This window comes from Sander lucioperca, chromosome 22 (assembly GCF_008315115.2).
Source record: "Sander lucioperca isolate FBNREF2018 chromosome 22, SLUC_FBN_1.2, whole genome shotgun sequence".
NCBI lineage: Eukaryota > Metazoa > Chordata > Actinopteri > Perciformes > Percidae > Sander > Sander lucioperca.
Window position 1 is genome coordinate 10,610,788 of NC_050194.1, and position 17,821 is coordinate 10,628,608.

The following is a 17,821-nucleotide window of genomic DNA, read 5'->3' on the forward strand; positions in this document are numbered from 1 at the left end:
TCACACAATAATGTCAACAAGGCGTTATACATGGGCACAATACTGCTGTTAGTCACAAACTAATAAGGTTGATATGATTTTTGAGTTAATAAAAACTGTGTGAAGTTTAGACAGACTCTTTGCCTGGATTTTGTTGCGATTGTGTAAGCCGTGAACACACCTGCTGGTCTTTGATCCTCTGTAACTCCCATTTGATGACCACCTCAGCCAGGTCCACAGCCAGTTTCCTTTGCTCTATGGTCACACTGGGGGTGAAGCCCAGACGCTGCATCGCACTGATCATGTGCTGCACCAGGTGGTGGCGCACAGGGTAGTACACCTGGAAAAAGACAGCAGTAGTTAAAAAATTAAGAAATAAAATCAATCTAATATAATAATATAAAAATGAAGTGGTGATTCAACATACTGAATATTTAGTTTGTGAAAAGCTTTCATATTTGGTATTCTAAACACAAAGTGTCAGGTAGGACTGGACCGCATTTTCTTTTCCTAAAGCACCAACGGCAGGTGGTCACTGATGCCAATGGCAGAGTTCAAAAGAAACCGAAGAAGGATATAGGTGAGCAATAATAGCCAGCAAGGCTGAACAGATGACAGAGCAGTACTTAAGGAACCCAAACGTCAGCATAAAATGCTATTGTAGCTTGGGGTTTGTTGTTTTCCTTCTTTACTTAACACACAACTTGAGCCTCCACTCTGCAAAAACCTGATGCAGAATCCAAGTATGGAAGAGTGGGAAAGGATTGATACATTTTGCAAGATTATAAGCTGTTATCCAAAAGAAAAATCTTTGTGAGGCCATAAAAAAAACTATAATCCTTCCCACCTGCATGCCTACCAGAGGGCGAACCCAAACACATAAAGATACACTGCTGCATGAATTTCAGTGATATTAAAAAAATGTATAAGTGAATTATAGAATCGTGAAAAATAATTGTTCTCGAAGAACATCCACGACAGATGAGGAGTAGCTCTGCCTTCCCTGACCTTCATGTTAAATGGACTTGGTATTGCCCGAGTTATTGTGCAATACTTCCCCTAGAACCAAACTTAAGGTATCCCAAGAAGACAGTTTGTCTAAATGCCTAAAAATTAGAGGTTTCCGAGGCAGGCATTTAAGTGACACCGAAATGATGCACTGTAATCTACATTATCATTCGGTCGTTAGCCATATTGGCACCTGGCTTCAGTACCCACTGCAAATACTTTGCTCAAGATTTTGGGGTGATGATGCATGCAAAGTTTAACGTGGTGCTCAATCACTTTGAGACACTGAGCGAGAAGAGGCAAACTCTAAAGTCGTATTCTCACTTAGTCTCAAGGACATGATGACACACACTTAGTCCCAAGAATTCACACTCTCAAGCGTCCCACTCAAGAGTCACTTAGCTTCATCGCAAACTGAACTGGGACTCTCAAACACGCAGACAAAAGAGCAAGAGATGAGATGTCTATCTGAGGGCAGTTGCCAGTGTCAAAGAATATTAAAGCTTCTCACTTTGAGGGTAATTATAGTAGATAGAGCAGGGCTTCACAGCCCCTTAATGACAAAGTGGCTAAGCCCTGTCCATCACGTGTGCACACAGACAAACACGCACACAATCTCTCCATTTTTTTTTTTAATCAAACACACGCACAAAGTCTCTCATCTGTCTGTCATTATCTCCTCCCCAGCGTAATTATGCTGATGTGATTACATTAGATTAGTCATCTGGCCCAGTGAGTGCAGCCTGTCAGTGAGATAGAGAGTTGAGCTGAGGAAACTGTCAGTCGTCTGCTAAGAGACTGTCGCACTCTGACCGGCGAGGCAGCGAATATCAGCTGAAGGAGCAAAAGGGCAAAAAGTGTCTTTGAAGTTTAAGGAGGAAGGCAAACATAAAGGCCAATGATCCTTTGCTGGTGTTGACTCGTGAAGAGACTAGGCACCCTCTGACTGCTGATCATCACTGAGAAGGGTGTGCCTGGGACTGTATCCGCATTAAGGCGATTAAAGGCAGCAGGCGGTTACCATTAGCTCCACTGCCCAGTGATGAATGATCCAGCTTTTGTCTAGGAGGCAACAAAAAATCGATACACTTGAGTATCGCAATATTTTATTTTGCAATACTGTATCGATTTTCAAAAACGCAATATCAATTTTTGATTTTTTACGTTTATGTTGTGTTTAAACCCCCTACCGCTAGATGGCTATGCTGAGACGCACCACTAGTGTCCCTGCCTAACAGTGCCTAGCAGTGCCTGACTTTTTGCTAGAAGCTAACAATGTAGCTATGGCTGAACTTTGGCCTACTTATGCCTAGCATATAAACAATTGCTCACTAAGAACCTGTGAACCACAATCCCAAGCTGGCAGTTTGATTTTCTGTGTACTGAATTGTTCAGCTAAAGTAAACTTCTTAGACTTTTATGCACATCATGTCTTTTTTTAAATATTAGTTTTTCTAAAATTATGCTTTTAAAAAAATCCCAATATATCGCCTTACGCACAGTATCGAAATATATTGCAATATATTGAATCATGACCCATGTATTGTGATACCTGTCGTATCGCCAGATTCTTGCACAGCCCTACAGGGCACAGCACTGTTGTCAAGTCAACTGTCAATACGAAACTCAAATTCAGTAAATCAACTAGTATTATAAAAACTATAAATTGGGTCATTCAAGATAATCCAACTTTTAATGATGATGCTCAATTCCCATTAGGACTTGTTAAGAGGCATCATTTAATTCAGGGCACTCAGATAATCAGTAAAAATAGCTTCTCAACTGTTTCCCCCCGCCCCCCCCATGTGGTTCACCACAGTTGCTGAAGACACACTGAGCAGGGAGCTGGCAGCAGCAACAAACTGCTGTGGATTTACAGTGGCAGTTGCCCTCTCAATCCATGCAGTGGCAGCTAACCGTAGTATTACCATAACATGTAAAGTATAAGATAGTGATAGTCGCTAGTCGGTAATTAGTCATCATTAAAAAGGTATTACGTAGTGTGGTCTAAATTGGGATGAACCCCACAGAATGTAAATTACCCCAAAGTGTTCAGACAAATCCCTCATGAGTATTGAACATACTGAGACAGAAAACAGATTTGTGTTGACTGTTCAGACTGCCCCACCTGGCCCGGAGTATGGTGGGAATCAATATATCCAAAAGTGATGGGCTGACAGAAGGTGGTGCTCTATTGACAAACTGTAACGTGTTCTTTTATATCGGCTCACCCTGAAGTGCTGCACAATGAGATGTAGTATGTGGACCAGCTGTGGTACAGTGTGTCCCTCCTCCACAATGATTTTGCGAGTCCAGTGGGTCAACATCTGGTGGCCGTCCTCCATGCGGGCGGGTACAGCTGGGGTCAGGATGGCCATGGCCTGCCGTACGATGGCCCGGGCCTCCATGGTGTGGGCCTTCAGCAGGCTGTGGAAGACCTTTACAAAGGAAAGGTAATGTACTTTTGATTAGAGCTGCAAAGATTAACTGATTAGTTGTGAATAATTAAATTAAATCGCTTACTATTTTGATCGGTTTGAGTCATTTTTAATGAAATAAAAGAAAAAAAAGGTAAAAGTTATCCAATTTCAGCTTCTTGAATGTGAATATTTTCTAGTTTCTTCACTCCTCTATGACAATTAACTGAATATCTGAGTTATGGACAAAACAAGACATTTGAGGACGTCATCTTGGGCTTCGGAAAACACTGATCGACATTTATCACAATTTTCGGACATTTTATAGATCAAACAACTAATCGATTAATTGAGAAAAAAATCGACAGATTAATCGACGATGAAAATAATCGTTAGTTGCAGCCCTACCTTTGATCATTCCTTTTCCTGTATTATCGATGCTTACCAATTTAGTTTTTTAATGATTCCTTCAACTACTTTATTTCTTTTCCAATACATTAATATTACATAGGATGAGGAATAATGGGACGGAATACAACTACGCTCTTAAACATGCACATAGTCACTTTCTTTCTCTCTCTCTCACTCACACATTTTGTTTGTTTTTGCATGAATTTATTTTACAAGGTAATTGCGTGATTTTACATCTGCTATACAAATTGACCATGTTTTATCTCTATTGTGCATCTTTAGCTCTGTTTTAGGTTAAACCCACGCTCCACTGAGCCTCTCTTCTCTCTTTGCATTCCTCCTCACCTGCAGGACAATCTTCTTGTGAATGGCGAACTTTGCAATGATGTGGGCCAGAAGTAAGTGGCCACTGTATTTGCAGGCAGGGTCCACGCAGGCTTTGGGCAGTAGGCATGGCCAGGCAAAGGTCATGAGGCGCCGCAGCTTGCTGTTGCGTGACTTGTTATTGTCATGAATGTGGTGGGGTGCGTGCTCCACCAGGAGGGTAGAGAACTGCAGCAGGCAGATTCGCAGTGAGTCCAGCAAATCGGCCTGCTTCTCTGGGTCCAGAACCTTAGAGAGGGATGGGAGAGATGTGGGGTTAAAGATTGCTGAGTGAGGGGGAAATAGGTACAGTCTTTGCTGCCTATAGTACAGAGTGTATAGTATACAGTATACCTGCAGAGTCAATAACAGTGAATCAATTATTTTGGTGTGATGTTTGTGTATAAAAACAAAAAAATTGGAGCGTAGAACTCAAATGCCTGAGACCTAATAGTGGTGCCGACAGAGGTCAACAGAAGTATTAGATTACTTAATGCACCTCATGTGCATAAATAAGAAATAGAAACACAATGTAACGAATATACTGTTTGCCTGAATTGCCCAAGTATACTGCAGTTCTAACTAATGTTCACTTTCCAAAATTGCATTTGAATGACGTCGCACCACAACGACAATATACTTTATCATATATTGAAAACATCGCACAGAAAAACAGCTCCCCATTCAAAACACCCATCACCATCTAAATTCCCTGGAGAGGGGTACAGAGAAGAAGAGAGCATTCAGAGAGAGGGAGGTGAGCGAGGAAATTAGTTTTAACCAGACCGTAGAGGAGCCATTAGCAGCCATTAGGACTGGTGTTAGTCAGTGATGAGATCTGCCACAGCACAAACAAACATGCCGACCTTTAGTATGGTCACACCACGACATTTATACACCAGGAATTATAGTCTGGCCTGATGAATGAAACGTGATGGAAAGAGGGACCGGTGGGATGGTGGGAGGGAGAGAGGAAAAACAAAAGACAGATGAAAGAGACAAAAAAGAAAGAAGAGAAAGATGGGATGACAGCAATTAAGTGATCAAGTAATGTGTGGAGGCCATGAGAGAAGAAGAAGAATCAGACTAAGTGGGATGTGGTTTATGATGAGTATGGAGATGTGCAGGACTGATAAGACATTATGAGAGGAAATGCAGCAGGTAATGAAATCAGGAAGACAGACGGAGAGATGAAGAAGACGAGTAATGAAAGAAAGAAGTGGGGGGTGGAGAAGTGAGCAGATTGAATGTGAAGATGTTGAGAGGAAAGAATACCTGAATGTGAAGATGTTGAGAGGAAAGAATACCTGCAACCGTTTGTGTACAAGTGTACCTTAGTGATGAAGACACTGGTAATGCTTTCAGGATTGTCTCCTTCAGGGTTGGGCGGTCCAAGAAGCTGCTCACCTTCCCCCTTCTCAAAGCTGTGCAGGAAGGCTAGATTCAGGATGTGCTGCAACACCTACGAAACAGGAACAACACACATTGATATGATTTTACTGATAGCAACAAAAAAAAAAAATGTTTCCATTTACTTAGGGGTATATGCAACCTTTACTTCTTCTGGTTTTCTAAGAGCTACAATGGATAATTTCACTGATAGCGCACCTTCAACAAAAGGAGAAAATCAGTGAAATTACCTTGTGTGGTACCTTTCAAAAGCTGCATAAAAGACAACAGCTGCACACTCTCAGCTCTTCATGTGCCACAATCAGGTGATGAAATAGTAATCTACTCTGAAATCAAAGGGGCACAGGTCCTTTTCAGACTGAATATAACAGAGGACTGTAGATTTTTCGAGAGTGAAAAATAACACAAAGAGAATTGAGGCAAAGCGATGTCAAATGTGACCCAAAACAATGGTAATAAAAAATTTGACATTTCAAGAATCAGAGAAGAAAACCATTTCTAATCTTAACTTGTTCTCTTAATTAGTCCATAAGTAGGGCAGGGCGATATGGAGAAAATCAAATATCCCGATATTTTTGACCAAATACCTCGATATCGATACCTCAACGATATTGTAGTGTTGACTATTGGTGCTTTCACAAAATATTTACACAATGAGATTTTTTTATAAATAATCAGTAATGTGGATATAATGACTAAGTGGGTAAAGGCAAATAATAGAACAGTTACAACAGTCTGGTTCAGAAAATGACATCACTTTACTGTAATGCAGCCTTTAAAACCAGGAAAAGACAACAATTATGCCATATTACGATATTACGATATCCAAAATCTAAGACGATTCCTAGTCTCATATCACGATATCGATATAATATTGATATATTGCCCTGCTCTATCCATAAGCATTGGAAGCAAAACAAATTAAATCTAAACTTTCACCAAGGAACGGCTTAAAATGCAATTTACAAAACACCCTGAAACCTGCAGGGATTGTTACCAGGGCTCTGCGAATGAAGACAAAGGCTTGATTAGCTTGTAAAACGCAGAATACCCCAACCACAATGCAGCTAACGACTGCATTTATTAAAGAAGCTGCTATCTGTTAATGAACCCCTCTATTCAATCCATCATTGGGGAGGATGGGGCATCGCTCAGTGGAGAACGAGCTGTGGCAGCATATGTTCAAGCTCCTCCATTAGCACATTATTCACACACGCTCTGCACAATGTACATGTATGGTTGATAGACTCGCACATGCATGCAGAAACACGCGCACCCCCAAATGAAGACACAAAAAGAAAACATGGAGCACCAGTCTGTTCTTCAGTTTCATCTGTTCCTATTAATTCCAAGCTTCACTGACATCAATCACTGTAAGATCACAGCATATTTCTGTAATGCCATTAGATGGTGTGCTCCTGCAGGGTGTGTGTGTGTGTGTGTGTGTGTGTGTGTGTGTGTGTGTGTGTGTGTGTGTGTGTGTGTGTGTGTGTGTGTGTGTGTGTGTGTGCACACGCACAATACCTCTGGGCAAGTAGCAGAGATCTCATTCTCCAGGTGTCTTAATTATCTTAAGTCCTATTTTCATACCCTTAAAGAAATAACAAGAGTGTGTGTCTGCCACTAGGGTTCCTCTCCAACCACAAAAGGAGGAAGATGGCGCCAAGGGGGGCCCAGGATATGTATTATGGTGCCATACACACCAGGAACGTGCAAATAACGCAAATTTATTGTGAAGTAGCCACAGTATGTCTTGAATAACAGCCACTACCAGTTGCATTGGTTAGTTCTCAGCTATAAATTGGACTTAAAGTCATTTGGATATTTTTGGATACCTTTTTATTTTTACTTTTTTGTCAGTAGATCAGTTTTACGCACACATTAGGTGAGGAGCTGCAGGACCTCATTTCACTCTGGGCAAACCTCATATAATCAAGGTAAGCTGATTATAAGAAGTCTGCATCAATAAGGTGATTTTATTTAACTGGTTTTGTTATTTGTCTCAATCTGACTGCTCCTTGGACAACCCAACAAAAAGGCAATTTATCTGCATTCATAATAGAATTGCACTCCGTGTAAATCTTTTTAAACTGCTGTCCTCCTTATTAAAACATGTTAAAAAAAGTACTTTGGCATTATTGTTCTTTGTAATTATTTGTAAACATCTGGTGAAAAATTAACAGAAATGAAATGGGAAAGAAAACCTCTTTAAAAACTGGGATACTTTTTTTTCTTCTCTTCGCCCACACCTAACACGTACTGCTGTTTCATACAGGGAAATGTTTTTGCTTGTAAATCTGGATTCCTATACGCATGCTAGTAGAGGCATTTAAAGGCCCAGACACACAGAGCCGAGGGCCAAACGCCGGCAGAAAAGGCAGTTGGGCTGATCAGTCTCCCCAAATTGGTCAAAAAAGTGCCTCGGAACACACCAAAGCAACAAGACGTAATACGTCTTCATAACAGCAGGCGGCGCTAATCTGTATGGTTGCCCAAAAATGAAAACCGGCAGCTGATTGGACGAACGCGGGTCTGGTTTCTCCGGAAATTCAAAGACAGACTGTCATGGCGGCTTGGTCAGAATACGATCTCATATTGTACTAAAATAGTTCACCGGAACATGTTTCTGAAAACATTTTAAGTGAAAAATAGGCCATGCAGTTGCTGAATCTGTCTTCATTTCAGATCAACAAAGGTCAGTTTAAAAGATTTTCGTCAGATTTTGAGAGACTCTAGTCACGCTCATTCTGCTCCCCGTTTCCGGGTTAGCACTCTACAAATCAGATGGGTCATTTGAGTCTGACTGCCGGCAGTGCCCGCCCCGCCGATTATACATGTCAAACCGGCCAAAATGAAGGACGACCGGACGGACGACGGCACAGGACACAGCGAACAGACTCAAGCCACTGACCTCGCCAGACTGTCCAATGGCCGATTATCGGCTCTGTGTGTCCGGGCCTTAACAGGTACAGGTACTAACAAAAATATGTATTTGTTTGGTTCAATCTCCACTAGGGCTGAAACAACGAATCGATAAAATTCGATTATTAAAAAAGTTGGCAACGAATTTCATTATCGATTCGTTGTGTCGCGTGACACGCCACTCAGTCGCGGAGATAAAAGCAATTGAGTTGAGTGCGGCGCGGAGCGAAAGAAAAGAAAAAAGAGCAGAGCGGGGGTAGAGGAAATACGGAGAGAGACCGGAGAGACCCTTAAGTCGTTCTGAAACACATGGTGGAGGCAGAGAAATCAGTACAACCTAAGTCACCCAACGTGTGGGAGCATTCACACTAAATAAATCGAAAACATGTTAATTGCAAGATAAGCAAAAGCGACACGGCATGGCACGGGCGCACCACGGTGATGATTCAGCACCTAAAACGTAAACATGTTGGAGTCCTTGATGAGGAGGAAGGGAGTTCAACAGCAGGGTAAAGTCACTACAGAATCCTACTTTTGTTCCGTTTTGAAGTGAGGAACGTAACCCTCTTCTGGTGCTGGTGTGGTGTTTACTCGTTATCCAGCTTGACAAGCATGACAAGCTAGCGTTAGCTCGTTAATAACAGTAGTAAAGCAGGCAGGACTAAAGACACGTTTTTATTCACCCGCCTTTTTTGGCCCATTCATTTTCATCATGTATATATTCTGTGCTTTGTCCCATATCAGTTATTGTTGACAAATATATTTGTGTGTGTTAATTTCATTTTAAAGTTCTTTTATAGCACTTGGTCATCTTAAGCTGTGTTTAAATGTGGTGTACAAATGAACTTAACTCGCACTTACTACAATGATGGTAATAATTTAATGAATAAGCTTCAAGTGAACGTGTGTGTGTGTGTGTGTGTGTGTGTGTGTGTGTGTGTGTGTGTGTGTGTGTGTGTGTGTTGTCTGTATCTGCTCTTTGGGTTTCTTACCTTTACACAACTATTAACTAAAACAACAAGTATGTATGTAAGTATGTATTGAGTTGATGTAAATTAATGCTTTTTTGTTTTGTTTTTTTTATCCGATTCATCGATTAATCGAAAAAATAATCGACAGATTAATCGATTATTAAAATAATCGTTAGTTGCAGCCCTAATCTCCACTAAGGAGATGATACTAGCACAGCATGTTGACACATTCTGACATTGTAGAAAATGCTGCTACACTGTATGTCATGTCGGGGAACATAAAGAGAAGTAACAGAATATGAAATAGACGTGCCGTGCTTCATGAATTTCAAATACTTGTTTGTTTGCTTGTCTCCCTGAAATCTATTCCATGAATAGTCACACACTTCTTGAGCAAAAAAAGCAGCACAAAAGCGGTTTTCTGTAAGAATTGTTTGTATAAAACAAAAGAAACAATACAGGAGCAGCATGAGGTCAGTCTGTGCCATCATAGATGATTCATTGCTGCTTTCCCACTCAGTCTCTCTCTTACACAATCCTCTCTGCGTCTCGCTCAGAGTGAAATATTCTCCGAGACCCCTGTGACGCAAGAATGTGAGCCCAGGCATACTGAGAACGTGCACACACACACACACACACACACATTGCTCTGTGATATTACGCTTCCGGAAAAATGTTAAGGCAATTATTTAAATGTCAGACTGCCACCCTCATTCTCTTGCTCACGACTCGTACACCAATCAACACAAACATATTCACACACAAACATATCCTCTCTCTGTCTGTCCGTCTCTCCGCTACACATGCACAGCTAGCATCTGCTGTGCACCTGAGGAGGACATTTATGGGAAAAACAACAATATGAGAAAAATACTGATAGGTGGTGGGGGTGTTGCAGCTCTGCTATTTGAGAGACTAAACTGTGCTCTGCTAAAAATTCGAACGCAGCATTTGGGTCTGGAAAGAGACAGCACAGTGATTCGGCTGAACTCTTTCTCCTGCCTTTATTTTGTTTCTCTTCTTTTCCCCCAGTCCATTTGCCGCTGAGGCAACGCAAACTGAACATGAGCAAAAGAGGGCAGGATGAAGTGAGCAGCATCATAAACACTAGTGTATGTCCTTGTATTTGGGAGCGTGGTTGCACTTGCCAGCTTGTGTGTGTGTGTGTGTGTGTGTGTGTGTGTGTGTGTGTGTGTGTGTGTGTGTGTGTGTGTGTGTGTGTGTGTGTGTGTGTGTGTGTGTGTGTGTGTGTGTTCTTGCCACACAGCCATTTGGCTATGTGCTGTAATGTGCCAGCCAGGGGCAGGACTTCCCCACTGACCCGTTTGTACTTAACAGCAGTGCTGTTGCTCTTCTGTGCCAGGTTGTGTGCCTATTACAGCTGTGCAAAATGTGTGTGTGTGCATCTGTCTGTGTGTATGTATGTATGTGTGAGAGTATGCATGCACGAGAGTGAGCTTAATTAAAAAGCAGCCCGAATGATTGTAATGCTTGCAGCAGCAGGTCAGATAGAGAGGACAGAAGCATTCATCTGTGAGCCTCTGAGGGTCTAGAACCAGAAAAAATGACCTTTGTGACTCTATCAAAGAACTTCTGGTACAAAACACATCAACCATAAAAGTCACACAGATCAGGTCCCACACTGAGGAAGCAAAGTAAGTAAGCTGAGGAGATGCTCATAGAACTTAGGAACATGATTTATAATGCATAATTAAGTCTAGGACTGGCAATATGGCCAATTTCTTTGCTTAGGGACAATCCAAGGTTCTATTTTTACAGCACAATGCAAAACACCCCATTGTTTTAAATAAGCATATTAATTTAAATATGTTTTGTTTTTTTCAGCAGCCTATATAAACTAAAAATCAGTAATAACTCCTGTGCTAGAACAAAAGACAAACATAACAGCAAGCTGCAGAGAAAGCCCCTTAATCCATTGAAACAATAGTATTTAACTGAAATTAAACAATTTTCCCATGTTATAACAATTCCATTTCCAAATTTAGACATTTTACACATTGTATGAAAACAGACATTAAAATGTATCCATTAACTTAATCTTTCAACTGGTGGAATGGTCTGCTGGTTTTGGTGTTTAACACCTCCAACAAGACCAATACTGTTGTCCCCGTGTGGTTAGTAAGACTGTATTATTCCTCTGATCATGACTTAAATGTTAATTCCAAAAAGACGGTTGGCAAAATTCATTGTCATTGCCAAAAGTCATAGGGAATTTCAGGTCCTTTTGGCATGTAGTCATAAACTGACTTTCCTGCTCTGATTGCCTGGGTACGTACCTTAGCTTTAAGCTCGTCATTGAAGTGTGGGTCATTGAACTCAACGAAGCGGAAGAACAGGGCCCGTTTTTGGGCAATGGAGTAGTTCTTGGGAATCTCCTCCTCCATATACTCCTTCAGGAAGGTCATGTTGCATAAGAAGCGACCTGTAAAGGCCCGCAGCAGCTGGAACAGCAGCTCGATCTCGGAGTAGTTGCGCCTATTGAGGAGAAAGGGAGTCAATAAGGTTAGTGTACAGATAGAGATATGTCTAATGTCAACAACAGTAATATTGTACATTAGAAGTTTCAAGTAATCGTAGATACCAGCGTGACTTAGCCAGTTTTACACTTTTTGTTTATCATTAGATGATTGACTAAACACACACACACAAAATTACTGGCTGGAGTGGTCGGAGATTAATTGCAGGGTCTGAAATAAACATCTGCTAAGTGTTTCAGCACTTTCTCTGTGCTCAGACAGAGAGGTGGGGTGAGAAGTTCATTCATGATTGGAATGCCATTAAGTTAGTTAAAGTTAGAAACTGCACTAACTGAAGTCATCAAGTTTGACAATCTTAATGGTAGCATTGTTCATTTCAGGATAACGGTTTGCACTAGAGGTGTGACGAGATCTCGTCCCTCGTCTAAAATAGAATAATATACAAATACAAGAATAAAAGTTACAGTGCAGTGTGAGGGGAGAGGGAGGTGTTTATTTTTGTGTTGTGTGTAAAATGTTCTCAATAAATAACAAAATGTTCTAGTAAATAGGATAAATAGGTTTGGAAGTATTTTTACAAATTAAATTTGAAAAAAATTATTACCGAGAGAAAGTAATGGAAAAAAGGTAGCCAACCCTACACTACCCTCCACTTTTAAATCGTTTGTGTGGCAGCATTTTGGATTCCCAGTGGAAACGCAGCAGTAAGTAGGTCTGAAGAGGTTAGTTATGCAGAAGAGAAGCCAGTCAGTTGAGTTTGTGGCAAAACCTTTCACAGTGCTCGTTTTCATTTTGTGACTTTCGATTGAATAAAAGACAAATTTTCCAGTCATATTTTGTCATTTAAGTTTTCTTTAAAATAGTGTTAAACTCTTGTCTCGTCTCGTTCTTGTTAACCCAATATCGTGTATTGTCTCGTCTCGTGAGCTGAGTGTCTCATCACACTCCTAGTTTGCACAAAAGGCTCATCAGCAGTAGTTGTTGAGAGAGGGCTTATTGTTTCTCACTTCCTAACCCAGATTTTCATGTCAAATGTCCATTTTTTCTTTTAGATATTATGACAACTTTGTCCAATATTTAGGCAGTTTCCATCCCCATTACAATTTGAATACGTGTACATACTTGCAGTAGCTAAGCAGACAGTAGGCCAGCAGCTTGGGCTCCTTCCAGTTGGTGGCAGCCATGTTGTCTTTGCGATGCCTCTCCTGGAAGGCCTCACTGACCCAGACTCGCCTCAGCTGGCTGACCAATGAGTGCTGCCCTGCCAGCCAACCCTCATCATTCTTCACTATGATGCTGATAATCTAAGCAGAGGGGATGAATATGGAGAAGAAAAAAGTTAGAGGTTATATGATGGAATTACTGAGAGTTATGTAGTAATCAGATTAGGATTCAGCACCACTGACTAACCTGAGGGTTAGCTTTACACATATACATCTGATCTGTGTAATAAGTGTGTGTACAGCATATATAAATTGATAGAATTGTAATTAAAAAAAAATATATGTCTACCTTGATAGCCTGAAACTGCAGGTCCAATCTGGCTGTGGTGGTGGAGGGAGATCCAGGTCGAACAGTTGCTGCCGTGCCAGCGGGAACCAGCAGGGGGACGAAGCGGTTGGGATTAGAGGCCAGCACGTCTCTTAGGGGCTTGGCATCTTTGTGTTTCAGAAAACTCTGTATTTAAATACATACACATACATACTGTAAATATAACACAAAATGACAGAGTAAGACTAGAGAGAACCGGGGTGACCTCTAGCAGCCCGGGTTTGAATCCAACCTCCGGCACTTTTACTGCGTGTCATCCCCTCTTTCTTCCTTCTTTCCTATCTATCCGCTGTCATTATTGAATAAAGGGGAAAGCCCCCAAAATGTAATCTTAAAAATAAATAAATAAGAAGACTAGAGAGAACCATGTTTACTGCATTGGATCAGCAACTGTAAAAACGCATTTAAAGAATTTTTACTGGGAGTGATCCGTCTCAATTTGGTGTTAACAGGACCACTGCGCCTCGAAACCCAATATATCCCTGATTATAGCCCATTACTGAGGCAGAAAAATGCACTTTTAATGGAAAATATATCAATAAAAACAGTGAAGGGACTGCTACTTAGAGCTGCCAGAGTCTGACCATGAACATGCGGCTCCACTGGGGGTCGTTCAGCGTAGCCTCCATCATGAACAGCTCCACCGTCTGAGATGGGTGACGTGTCAGGAACTTGATCAAAGGCTCCCTGAATGGACTGCCGGCCTGGCACAGGAGGGAGGGAGGGAGGGAGGAGAGGAGAAATAGGAAACAGGGAGAAATGGAAAAAAATGGTAACGTTTTTATAAAAGCAAAAGCACTTTCTTGTGAAGATCTGTGCTGAATTACAGAGTTTAAATATGCCATTAACCCTATACATCAGATATAGATCAAATAGGATTAAAAGGCTTATCGCAGGATGTAGGAATTAATATAACATGAGATTATCAAGGGTTTTCTAGTATTTATTGAACAATTCTATGTCCTCTATGTTCTATTGTATCAATTGATTAAGACCAAACTCTTTTTTTACTTGCTTTATTCATCTACACGACACAACTGCAATGGAACACTACAATGAATAGAACTAGAAGAGTTGGTGTCCTACCTCTATGAGCATGGCCCTCTCGGTCTTCATGACCACCTCCAGCAGAGGTTTGACCAGAGTCTGAGGTGCGGCTGGGATCAGGTGGAAAAGGTTAATGATGGCAGAACAGATCTTCATCTCCTAGAGAAATAGTCGGAGAAAAAGAGCGGAGGGCACAACGGAATGCATTACATTTTTCTGGAACTACACACGGACATAATTTCTGACAGGCAGTCTTGATGACAGCCACTGTGGAAAGACGAGGACGAATCGTAGTCAAACGACAATCTGTGCTCAGTTAACGTCCTACAGGAAAGGCGCAGAGCACCACACTCGAATAAATTCTTGGATTACACTGAGACAGGATACAAACAAATAGAGGACAGTATGAAACCTTGTATTATCGATATCTTAGAGGTGCAAAAGTCAGAAGGGAATGTGGGAGGATTGGACATTTCTAAAACAGTCAAAATGTGAGGTTAAAGGTTGAGATGACAGGAACATTTCTGAAGACGACCACAGACATGGACACAGAAATACGGGTCGACTCCACCAGCACCACTACCAAGACATTGGTTCAACTACTGACAGAGTCCCCAACAGAGGGCGCAACACCAGGTCACATCTCACCTCAACGCCCTCCAACGCAGGCTGTACCGGAACGGGAGACAATGATCAGAGTCAGCAGAGCAGTATGTGTGCTTTTTTGTGTGGCTGTGTGTTGTCTGTCTTTGTTCCATATGGAAGGTGAGCAGATAAGACAGGATGATAATGAAATGAATGGGCAGACAGCAGCAACCTTTACGATTGACCTCAGGAACAACTTTTCTCAGCGCTTGGTGAATAACAGGGCAGGGGCCATGCTGGAATGTCAGTCGAGCAACACATAATCCATGGCATTTGGAGGAAAAACACGCTTTTGACAGATATCAGGTCATGACATTTTGTTTTGGTTAAACCCTTTCCGTTTTCTTTTTCTTTCATACGCCTCTTTACTCCGCTCCATACTCTCCTCCTCTGTCAAAACCCGCTTCCATGCCTGGATGTCTTCAGACCATCCTCCTCAGTCCTGCTCCATCCCCCTTTTCTCCATTTTTTGTCATCTTTATCAGGCTTGGCTAATTGACCCCCTGACCCTGGCTTTATTGTCACTGCCAGCCTTGCTGTCAACACGCACAAAGACCACTGGTTAGAGGAAGGAAAAGACAAAGGGCCAATTTGCATCTAATTAAACAAGCCATTTTGAGATTGGGCAGTTTGAACTCGCATAAAAAGAAGGGAGGAAAAAAATGGGCTTTATTTTTATGAGGGAGAGGCAGCTTTTTTTTCCCCCACTTTCTCACTCACCTTTTCTCTGCCTTTACAAGGTTATCTGTCCAGGAAATAATGAGGAGACGCAGCGCTGGACCCACCACAGCCTGCCTGGCGCCTAATTAATCATTGATTGTAATATGGCCACTCGCAACTCATCTGGGAGGAGGCCACAATGAGGAGGTGTTGACTACATGCGACTATGGCTTTGTGTGTATAAGGGGCAATTTCTCTGCCCCTTCCAGTGTGTGCTGTTTGGTTTAGGAGATGCAAAGAGTTTTAAAAGATGCCAGTAGACAGCTGTATATTGACCTGCTACTACAGACTATAGTCCCTTTTCATGCATGTACTGCAAACCTGAAATTATCTAGACATTACCCGGAGGAGCTGTATGTGAGAACGCAAATGTCCGGAACAGTTGGACCGGACATTAAAGACTTTACCCTGCCAGCTTCCAAGTACAAAGTCTGTGTAATGAGCAATTGAGGCCCCGTTTGAATGAAGCAGCTCATTGTCATGTACGAAAGGGCAACTATAAACATCGCCCACACCTGATTTGTCGAACATTGTCCGTAGTTCATATGATAAAACAGCTGCTTCTTTATTGCATTCAAACTTCTACCAAAGTAAATGGAAGAAACAAGGGGCATCTGCATGTTATGAGTGATGAAAGATTTACATTCGTATTACATTTCTTAGTGCTGTAAGGTGTGTGTATTGGACTGTCTGAACATGTGATGTATACTTACACTGCCATCACTGCGCTGGCCTCCCTTGTGTGTTATTACAACCACTTCCATCCACTTCCTCAGGTGTTGCTGAGAGAGACAGAGAGAGATGAGATTGAGACTGTGTGTTGGTGAAGTACATGTGTGTGTGTGCACGTTTGTCTAGCTCAATCGGTATGTCTGCATGTGGCATACCAGTTTAAATACTTACTAGAATATGTCACAGAAACAATACTCAAACATGTTGCAGCAATGAAAGTCTTGAACTACATTCTAGTAGGTTATGTTTTCATGATGATATTATACCTTTTACTACCGTTTAATGCGGTTGTAATTAATATTATTATTTTATTTAAGAAAATAAGTAGTATTGCAGTATATACTATAGTAGTATATAAATGTAATTTTAAAGATAAATTGCATAGGTAATTTCTCACATATTTACACTTTTTCTTCATAGATAGATTGATTGATTGTTGTTGATTTGTATTGATCCCAAAAAAATGGGAAATTCCGGTGTTGCAGCAGCAAAAATATCAGCCACACATCACACAGAGAATATACATGAAGTAAAAGGATACAATATACATGAAATAATAATAGGATAGAATATAAGAACAAATAGTTTAACAAAAGTTGGGAAACTGTTTAAATAGTATTTATAAAGATGTAGGTAAACAAACCATGAAATGAAAATACCTAAAAATAACTTTATTTGATTATACCTGCCGCAATATTCAGTAGAATTTTCAAACTTATATATATAAAATCAGATATTTAGATAAAAAAATAATCTACAGTTTCAAGCCTAGCACCAACTGCCACAGTTAGAAGGTTTGGTTGTCATGTTGATGCCATGATGAACTGCATTATGTGCTGTCAAGAGTTTTGAATAAAAAATGTTGTGAGATGAGGAGGAAGACCGAGGTCGAGGTTTCTCACCATCATCTGATCACAGAACTTGTCATTGAAGGAGTTGGGGAAAAGCCGTGTGACTGAGGTTAGGCGGTTCACCACGTTGAGTGTCAGACTGCGGTAGTCACCCAGCATCATCAGTAGGGGCCGCATGTGAGTGTGGATCTGGTCCACCTCAATGGTTGCGCCTTCCAGGAACTACAACAGAGTACAGGGAAACATTTCTTTGCAATTTCAAAAACTTTAAATTAAACTTTTTCGCTGAAATATGC

At 41.2% G+C, this 17,821-nt stretch overlaps 1 protein-coding gene across 2 annotated transcripts in view; it reads right to left on the minus strand.

Annotated features, from left to right (window-relative positions):
• LOC116044196 (transformation/transcription domain-associated protein) overlaps nt 1-17,821 on the minus strand; it is a 92,095-nt gene that overhangs the window by 52,052 nt on the left and 22,222 nt on the right. Inside the window, exons 30-41 of one of the 2 annotated variants that reach the window (XM_035997300.1) lie at nt 17,577-17,747; nt 16,656-16,724; nt 15,226-15,246; nt 14,617-14,736; nt 14,115-14,234; nt 13,492-13,656; nt 13,102-13,283; nt 11,779-11,977; nt 5,512-5,640; nt 4,161-4,427; nt 3,219-3,425; nt 161-319 (exon numbers count right to left, since the gene is read on the minus strand). In XM_035997300.1, coding sequence (XP_035853193.1) covers nt 161-319; nt 3,219-3,425; nt 4,161-4,427; nt 5,512-5,640; nt 11,779-11,977; nt 13,102-13,283; nt 13,492-13,656; nt 14,115-14,234; nt 14,617-14,736; nt 15,226-15,246; nt 16,656-16,724; nt 17,577-17,747 — 1,809 coding nt within the window. The remainder of the gene's footprint in view (nt 1-160; nt 320-3,218; nt 3,426-4,160; nt 4,428-5,511; nt 5,641-11,778; nt 11,978-13,101; nt 13,284-13,491; nt 13,657-14,114; nt 14,235-14,616; nt 14,737-15,225; nt 15,247-16,655; nt 16,725-17,576; nt 17,748-17,821) is intronic. The other variant, XM_035997301.1, reaches the window with a different exon arrangement.